The 10686-nt window shown below is 33.3% G+C and overlaps 1 protein-coding gene across 1 annotated transcript; it reads left to right on the forward strand.

Moving 5' to 3' along the window:
- Positions 1–3154: 3154 nt before the first annotated feature.
- On the forward strand, positions 3155–3847 carry LOC141486895 (uncharacterized). The gene has a single exon (XM_074185498.1). The coding sequence runs from the start codon at positions 3155–3157 to the stop codon at positions 3845–3847; it is 693 nt and encodes a 230-aa protein (XP_074041599.1).
- Positions 3848–10686: the final 6839 nt, after the last annotated feature.

Raw genomic sequence — 10686 nt, forward strand, 5'->3', positions numbered from 1 at the left:
GAAATATTATTAACAAATTAGCATTGTCGCGAATGAGTTGTTTCGGTATAGCAGAATATATTTGACAAATATAAAAACAATCTGTATGTTGATGTCGTCCGAAACAAAAATAATCTTTAATGATATTTTGATCGCAAGATGCTACATCATCAAATATGATCAAAGAGTTAGTTTCAATGTTATCTGCAGAAGGTATATCTTCACTATTACTATATTCATAATATCCAATTTCATCGAGTGGTTGAAGCAAAGCGCGTAAATACTGATACTTGGGTTGATTCAATGATTTTGAGTATAGATGAATATTCTCAAATTTCAATCGATTAGGATGTTCTATTAGTGACAATATAACATTTGTTTTACCGCTGCCACTACTACCTACGATCAATCCACGCTTAGAATCACCACCAAAAAGTTTACCGTGTTTTCCTGTATTTTATACAACATTGAAATCATTATTGTTGATAGGTAAAGAAATGTTTTGTTTTCGTAACTTCATTGCGACTGAAGGTATATGAAGGTTTGAGTCGACATATATATAGCAGATTAGAATGGTGAAATCCAAAAAAGCAACAAGAGCTCGTAACGTACACACAGGAAGAGGTTTTGTTAACTCATTAATAGATAAACTACCTTTTGAACTACATCTACCAAAATACAACTATTGTGGACGTAAGTGAATGAATTTTTTTTTAGAGCTCATAAATTTTTTTCTCTTAATTTTTAGCGGGCACTAAATTACAACAACGATTAGAACGTGGGGATTCTGGTATTAATTCTTTGGATACCGCATGCAAAGAGCACGACATTGCATATTCCAAAAGTAAAATTCTTAGTGATAGACATCGAGCTGACGAAATATTGGAAAACAAAGCTTGGGAAAGAGTTAAAGCGAAAGACGCAAAACTTGGAGAAAAAGCAGCTGCTTGGTTCATAACAAATGCAATGAAGGCTAAACGTAAACTTGGTACGGGATTGAAGAAGAAAAAATCAACCACGGTGCAAAAAAAAACGAGTTATTCGTGCTCCTAAAAAAGGAGGATTCCTACCGTTTTTACTTCCATTATTAGGTGCTCTTGGGGCAGTGGCAGGTGGTGGTGCGGGTATTGCAAAAGCAGTAAATGATGCTAAAACTAATCGTGAACAATTAGCTGAACAAAAAAGACATAACCTAGCTCTCGAACAACGAAAATCAGGAAAAGAATATTATCTAAGACCGTACAAAGGATATGGTTTACGAAAGAAAAAATCAAAAAAGGATTTTCAACAACAACAATTATACTGGAAAAAAACGAGAAAATAAATATAACCCCGACGTATAATGTCTGATAGGGATCTAATCACGTATACAAAAATATTGAAAATTCCTCATTTCAGAGGTGTATTCATGCGTGATTCATTACCAACGAGAATTGCATCAAATGAATCTGGTATAGTGAATCTTGATGTACAACGGGGACCCGGTACCCACTGGACAGCATATTCAAAACGTGATAATAATGTCATCTATTTTGATAGTTATGGTAATTTACCACCTCCAATTGAATTGGTGGAATATTTTAGAAGCAATGGTGATGTTATTATTGAATACAATTATGATTCAATACAAAAATTCAATTCTTATCATTGCGGACAATATTGTCTTAAATTTTTATATAATCAATATAACTAATAAATATTACTTCATTTGTTTTTGAAACCTCAGGTATGTCATATACGTTCACACTTAGTGGAGATTCATCAATTTTAAGTGATACTTCCAACCCACTGATGATTTTCAAACAAGACTCAACCTCTAACGGAAGCAAGAAACTCTTTGGAAGGTTCGAAATAGATGAACATTTCAACCTAGCAGACCACTGTTATAATATTCATGCAGTCATTGTTCACTGTGGTTCTGGCGTTGAATGTGGTCATTATTACGCCTTGGTCAAAGAAGAAACGGACTGGTTTAAGTTTGACGATAGTCGTGTCACGAAGTGTTCTGGCGATGCATTGAATTTATTGGAGCCTCTGGAGACACCCTACATTTTGTTTTATGAGAGAGAGGACATTGTTGGATCAAGATCTTCAGATGATGTGGTGCTGCAGGTTTTTCCGGGTTTTCCTGCAGCTGAAAAAGCAAATGCGCCACTGGAATCAATGAAGTCGCCCCGGAGCGCCAATTAATTTTTATTGTTGTATTTATTTTATTTTTATCGTTGTCTTAAAATTGTGTATGTTCTTAATTGAATTGGATTGGTTAATTTTGATACATTCAATAATATACCAAATGTTAATGAAACAAACAATTTATTGAAATGGGGTGTCAATGATGAATTCAAATTCGAAATTCCCATAGGGTCTTATGAAATTGAAGAGATTATAAAAATTATAAAAGATTAAATGTTTAGAATAGGAGGAGGAGGAGAAGAGGAAGGTGAAGGAACCATTATACATATAACTACAGAACCGAAAAGATTTACAGTTTCAATTAAATGCACTGATTGGATCAATTTCAGTATTGACCGTTCTATTGGAAATCTCTTGGGATTCGAAAAAACTAGACTTGAACCCAACAAACAATACACCTCACTGAATAAACTCAATATTTTGGCTGTTAATACAATTTGTATAGATTGAAACATTGCAGTAGGATCATTTTACATGGAGAACCTGTTCATCTGATTCATCAATTCTTTCCACAAGTTCCAAATGGGTATAAAATAGTGGAGCAACCTTTAACAATACTCTATTATCCTGTGAGCATCAAAACCATAAACAATATAACCGTGAGGGTGCTGGATCAAGATAGTAATTTGGTGAATTTTCGTGGTGAAACAATAACTCTTCGTTTACATTTCAGAAAAATTGAAAAGATATGATGTATGATGGAATCGGCCGATACTTGATGAAAATCCATAACTAACGTATTCCAAAAACACTTTATTGTGAGATTTTCACTAAATTTAGTGAAAATCTCACAATAAAGTGTTTTTGGAATACGTTGAATAGATATGGTATTACAATTCCAACGATTACATCCATACAGAAACTATAAAAGACAACAGCGTCATTCAAAGAAGCCAGATGGTTTTTCAATGCCAAAGAAAAAGTTATTAACACCCGAAAATCGTCAATTTTTAAATTCTCTCGGCTTTTACGTTCTAGTGTAATGGATTTATTGAATGTAACAGGTGAACCTTTCAGTAATACAACCATTGAAGATTATCAATTTCACACTTATCAACCATATAATTCTGGAGCTCTCAACTATAATGATGAAGTTAGGATTTCCGTACAAGATTTAGAAGCATACACACTTCCATGTAATAGCTTAATCTATATTGAAGGTAAAATATTAACGGATCAAAACAAAGTGCCAACCAAATTCCAATTCATCAATAATGGTATAGCTTATTTATTTAGAGAACTAAGGTACGAATTAAATGGTGTCGTAATAGATTCTGTTCGGAACGTTGGTCTAGTTTCCACATTGAAAAATTACTTATCGTTAAACGAAAATGAGAGTAAACTAATGGAGAATGGAGGATGGTTTCCAAAAGATAATGATGAACTTTTACTCGATGACAAAGGAAATTTTAATGTATGCATACCATTAAAATTGTGGTCGGGATTTTTCGAAGATTATAGAAGAATTATAATGAATATGAGACAAGAATTGGTTCTCATTCGAGAAAAGGATGACATTGATGCTGTTATTGCAACCGATGATACGGAAAAACCAAAAATTCAAATCACAAAACTATGTTGGAACGTACCCCACATTACACCAAGTATTAACGAACAATTGCGTTTGAATAAAATAGTTCGTAATAGTACAGAATTACCAATTGCGTTTGAATAAAATAGTTCATAATAGTACAGAATTACCAATTAAATTTCGAAGTTGGGAATTGATGGAATATCCCACTCTGAATGATTCAACCCGTCACACTTGGTTTGTGAAAACTTCAACTCAATTAGAAAGTCCTCGACACATAATTGTTGCTTTTCAAGATGCTCGAAAAGGTCAGATTTTGAAAGACATGAGTAAATTCAATCATTGTTACTTGACAAATATACGAGTATTTTTGAATGGTGAAAGATTTCCCTATCAAGATTTAAATTTGGACTTCGATTCGAATCGATTTGCATCACTATATAAAATGTTTGCTAATTTTCAAGAGAATCATTCAATTTTTCAATATTATCCAAATAATCATAAGGAAATACTCCTTTCCTAGCCAATAGTTTGAATGTTTCATCACCTAAATCTTTAAATTCAGACTTTAAATTTTGAAGATTGTTTATACACAAAGTGGATACGAGTTCATCAAGACTTGCACCCATAAATCTAAAAGAGTCTATGAATCTAAATTTTATTCTACTATCACAATCATTGAGAGTGAAGGAAATGTATTTTTCTTTGTTTAATAGAAGCACGCTCAGAGGACCTCGTTTGGCTAAATCTTTAATTATAAAGTGGGCATCATAATTTGACATATTATGACATATAACTGGTACAACAAAGAGTTTTTTAAAAGAAAGATTGCACTCTTGATGCGCAAAGCCTCGGAACTGTCCCGTGAAGTGATTGTGGTCTCTAACGATAATATCATTAGTCTTGAATATTTTTTCACAAATGTGACAAGTTCCAAAATTTACGGTTTTTGGTTTTTCAATTATTGGTATGATATTGAGTATTTTGTCTTCCACAAACTGTGCTATATTCTTTATTTCAGTAGAAAACCATTCCATACAATCTTCACCTTCATAACTATTGAAATAAGAAAAAGAATCATCATAACAACACTTTAGATAATAGCCCACTGAAAATGCTTTGTGTATTTGATATTTTGTAGTTGTTTGTGATAATTTGGAATTACATTTTTCTAAAATGGATTCAATATCAACATAAATCACAAAAGGTACTTTTTGTTTGTAAACATAATTCTTGAATTCTACAAAGTCATATTTCGGAAATGATATTGTACAATTGTTTTTCTTCTCACACAACACGTAATGATTCATCAGTTTTTCTTCACTCGAAAAATAATTTAGACAGCGATCACATAAATGAATCCTTCCATGATGACTGCTAACTTGACTTCTTATCAGACGGGAAATATTTTTGATCCAGCAATAGTGAAACTTAATTTCAATATCTTCATCATCTGATATTGGTGCAACATTATCATTCATTTTGAGAAAATAATGATTTTGAATCAATAACAAATTAACATGATGTTCCAATTCACTTTGGGTTAACCTCACAGGCACTACTTCATAAAAAGAATTATTTTTGATAATATTCAATTCCAACGCATAAACATTCACAGAAATATTATTTAATTTCTCAAACTTATTGATTTGATTTACTTTCATGGGCATTTCTAAACCTTCAGTATTTAATACAAGACTGTAATGTGGATAAGATGTTGATAATTTCCTGTAGGGGGGTATAAAGCAGAAACTATACTCCAAAAAAAGCATGATTCATCATTATTTCGAATATTAATACACGCTTTTTTTCTCAAAATTTGTAATGGTATTTCAATGAACGAGGTTCAATTTCCAATTTCATATTTGTTTATAGCTACTTCTAATAGCAAGATTTTTTGTAATGCCCAACCGCTTGATTCTTCAGAAAACTCTGACAGTTTATTCAATATGTAATCGATAACATTTTCTCGAAACCACAATACTACATCCGTTCCTTGATCTAGAACTACATTCGGTGTAACAAAATATTTTTGACTAATTATTTCCCCATCACTTGATTGTTTCACAAAATCACCCCAAAGAGTGGTATTTACTTTGAGAAATGGCATTGTCTTTAAAAATTTGCTAATGATTTTTTTGAACATCCATCAGCCAAAAATGCTTTTATTTCATTATGTTTCATGTTGATGATGACACCCGTCTTCACTCTGTTATTGAAACAAGAATTAACATCTTCCCAGCAAACCTTACGGTCCTTCTTTGAAACTACATTTTCACTTTTCGCTATAAGTAAACATCTCAATCGTTTCAATTGACCAATTTTCGTTATGATTTTACTTTTCTCGCCTACTTTGTGTTTTAATTTTTTCAGAGCTTTATTATACACTCTGATATGTTTATTTATCGCTTCGATTGCATATTTTTCAGCTGAATTTTCTTTGATTAATTTCAACGTTTCATCAATTTTAGATAATGTTCCCCTAAATTTATCCATAATGTATCACCTACTATTTATAAAAAAGTATCTCACCTTCACAATTCAACAATTTCAAATGATGCAGCAGGTAAATGTTTGCCAACGTCTTTGTTTCCTCTGAAAATGACTGCGTACTTTCCCTCTGAGAAATGGGATATGTATGGTTTATATTGGTCAACTACTCTCTTTGGTAAGAAAACTACGTTCTTCTCTAATTCTAAAAGAACTGTTTCACCGAACCTTGTTTTCACCAATTTAGCTGCGAAGATTTTCTGACGAGCATCCAACATTAAATCTTGTAATCTGATAACTTGTTTTGATGTGTCGCTTTCTATAAGAGATATAGAATTTAATGATTTCATATCCATCTGAAATAAAATATAATATCCTATATTTTTCTGGTGGTTGTGATTATGTATACAAGTAACTGAATTTTAAATTCATCTAATTCAGATGATGACCAATAATGTTTGATTTAAAAAATCATATCATTGAGATCAGAGAATGTGGATGGGAAAAACTCACCTTTAATCATAAACGGGCCCTCGAAGTTACAAAATGAAAAATGTTTTTCTTTGATAACTTTTCAAGTGAATATTCAAAATCATCCAAATTCTGGTAATTGACTAAACAAATGAATTCCTTCGATAAGCTTCCATGCAGGAGTCAGTTGTTTTGCTACAAAGTCAGGAACGGACTACCCCCGATGGTCCACACCCCAAAACTTTGAAATGTCAGATATTTTTCAATATTTTTCAACAAAATAAGGTTAATTGGACAATTTTATGAATAAAAGTATTCGTGTGGAAAGTCGATCGGAGCAACGAGTCTTGATAAAAATGTAGTTTCACTCGACATCAAACCCGCTCGTCCACCATTATTTGAAATGAATAATTATCAAAGCAGAAATAATAATGATAACGTTAATTCAACCATTATTCGAAAATATTAGTTTTTAAGGAAAATGGAAATGATAGGTGAAATGTTCATAACGAATTTTTATAATGCAAGCACGTTTAACTAACGAAACTCAAGAGCCTCAAGAGCAAACAGAAATGAAAAATCCGCTACAGAAACTGCTCGATATGACCACCTTCTCTCTCTATACATTTTCTTAGTCTGCGAAGACACCCTCTCTGTACTTGAAATAGCATTCCAGGGTCGTTTCGTATGGCTTCATAATGTAATGTTATTCTATTCAACAATGCATCTCTTGTGTGAATAGGTCTAGCGTAAACAAGGCTTTTTAGATGCCCTCACAGAAATAAATCCAACGGATTTAAATCCGGAGACCGCGATGGCCATGAATATGGCCCACCTCTACCAATCCATCTATTGTGGAAAATATGGTTCAGATGGTCACGCACAATCAAACTAAAATGAGGAGGAGCGCCATCATGCATAAACCACATATCTCTTCGGGTTTGCAATGGAACATGTTCCAAAAGTCCATTCAAATCGTTCTGAATGAACTCCAAATAACGTTCTCCATTCAATCGGTCCTGTAGAACGAATGGTCCTATAAGATGGTTTCCTATGATACCAGCCCAAACATTCACGTTGAATTTCCGTTGGTGTTTGGTTTGCAATATCCCATGGGGATTTTCTTCGGCCCATATATGGAGATTATGAGAGTTGATAACTCCATCTCTACTGAAACCTGCTTCATCAGTGAATAAAACTCGATTAATTAAAGTCATATCCTCTCTTTGCCTATCCATGAACCAATTGGCATATTCCAGTCGTGCTGGAAAATCTTGAGGTGTCATGGCATGTACCTTCTGGATGTGAAATGGGTGGAGCAGTTGTTCCCTAATTATTCTATGAATAGTGGACTTGGATGTATGGAACTGTTCTGATAGATTTCTGATGCTCATTGAAGGATCATCAGCGACGGCTTCCAAAATATTTTCCTCCAATACAACGGTACGTACAGTCCTAGGAGCGCCCTCACCACCTCGTTTTGGCAAAACTGTACCTACAATAATATCGAAATAAAACAACGTGCTCAAATTTATTATCAATTATTACATACCTGTCTCCCTCAAGCTGCGATCGACACGCTCGATTGTTTCTCTTGACGGCACCGTTCGATTGGGAAAATGCTCGGAATACAGACGACGAGCTTCTGCAGCATTACAAAATGCTCGTCCATAAAATACATGCATATCTGCATATTCATTGAATGTAAACTGTTCGGCCATATCAAAAAAATTCAAAATATCCTATAGAATATTGACAATACAATGATAGTCATATGACAACGCACCACTCAACAAAACAAAATCGCATTCCAGTTTCTCATTTTTTATCAAAACTTTCTAAAAGGTTTTTTTGTCAACATCTGTGAAATAAATGGAACATAATTATTCCCTGGATATTTTTCACCTGATCATGTGCAGCCGTTTTTGTAGTTCATTCGTTTGCTTTTTATTAGTATAGTAAATATTTTTTCCGATGTGCGTTTTTTCAGGTAAATTTAGATTCGTGTTAGAGAATTTCTCCCATAAAATTATAATTATCAGTGAAACTCCTCAACAGTTTAGCTGTGAAGAAGAATTTGAAACATTCGAATGTTGAGTTTCATGAGATTCAGATAACTGATCAACACGAAACGTGATTATTCCACACGTATTATGTACATACAAAATATGGATTGAATTCGATATTTCATAGTAGAGTAGTTTGTTAGTTTAAAAACACCACGAATCTACAGAACTTGATATTTCTTTTGAAAAAATATCTGCTATCACAATTGTGACTTAAACTTCCATATAGGTACTGTACTTTTTGTTTACGACTTCATTTAAGCATACTTTGGATTATTCCTGTTATAAATGTTGTTGAATTAACGTTATCATTATTATTTCTGCTTTGATAATTATTCATTTCAAATAATGGTGGACAAGCGGGTTTGATGTCGTCGAGTAGAACTACATTTTCATCAAGACTCGTTGCTCCGATCGACTTTCCACACTTTCCACACTTTTATTCATAAAATTGTCCAAGTAACCTTATTTTGTTGAAGAATATTGAAAAATATCTGTCATTTCAAAGTTTTGGGTGTGGACCATCGGGGGTAGTCCGTTCCTGACTTTGTAGCAAAACAACTGACTCCTGCATGAGAGCTCATCGACGGAATTCATTTGTTACGAAGACTTTTAGGAAAAAAAGTTATATATATATATATATATATATATATATATATATATATATATATATATATATATATATATATATATATATATATATATTTATATATATTACTCTGAATAATGAAAGGTTGATTATTATAATGAATAAAAGATTCTTTTTGATAATTGAGTTTGAACATTCACAATATAAAGTAGTTTTCATAAACATTACTTATGATGTATTTCTGCTTCATAACTGTGTGTATTTTTTTACCATAGAATCCAAACTGAAGATACCGGGTCATACATCCAGGCTGATGCACAATAGCGTAGACATTCTTTTTGATAATGGAGCTTGAAATTCACAATATAGACTAAATTTCATAAACAATTCTTGCGATGCATTCAAACCACATTTTTTTCTTCATAGAATCCAAACTGATTCTAATAACATACAAAAAATAGGCTAGGATGTTCACAATGAGGAACCCCATGGGACACTAAGGTACGGGGTCCCCGATCCGGACCGATGCACAATTGCGTATCCGAAATTTGCTTATAGCGTATCAAAATGTTGCTCAGATGTTAACCGTGGGTGTGCTACACACATTTGATATGCTACACGTGACGATGCGACTATTATTAGCGAAGATACAACCTAGTGCCCTATTGGCATCGTCTTTCTTTTATTTTTCTTTGTCAATAAATTCAGCAATCGTTTTCCTTTCATTTGATGTACTGTACGTTGAGATCCAACTATTATTAGCGAAGATACAACCTAGTGCCCTATTGGCATCGTCTTTCTTTCAATCAAAATTATGCTCAGATGTCAACCGTGGGTGTGTGGTGGCGGATACCACAATCTCGATTAATTCACAATAACTTCGGACTTACCAAAATTCGCAACAACTTAGAATGCCCCATGTTATACTACTCATTATTGGTTGTACTTTAAGTTTATTCGGGACATGAATCAACACTCACAAAATATCTACAACTGACTTTAAGTGACTGTAAGTGAAGTAAAACCCCAGCAACTTCCAATATCCAGTGACAAATATGGACCCTTTCTCCTATGGAGAAATGTGACCTCTTCGCAACTATACTATAACAGTCCTTGAGTATGAGATATAATAAATGTGGGGAACATAACCGAAGAAACATAGCCATTTCAGACATTTCGGAAGTTGAAGCGCTATTTCGCCCATTTCATTTCGATCGATTCAAGCGCCATTTTCACCTTTTTTATGTAATAAATGACCGTCGGGTCTGAATTGGCGATCCCTATAGAAGTACTACTAATGAATATATAATAATCATTTCAGTTTACTCGCATCAGAAAAATTCACCTCCCTGTATATGGAATCGTTC

This window comes from Leptinotarsa decemlineata, unplaced genomic scaffold (genome assembly GCF_025532065.1).
Source record: "Leptinotarsa decemlineata unplaced genomic scaffold, Ldec_3_MD MMD2_tig00026375_RagTag_RagTag, whole genome shotgun sequence".
In the NCBI taxonomy this organism is placed as follows: Eukaryota; Metazoa; Arthropoda; class Insecta; order Coleoptera; family Chrysomelidae; genus Leptinotarsa; species Leptinotarsa decemlineata.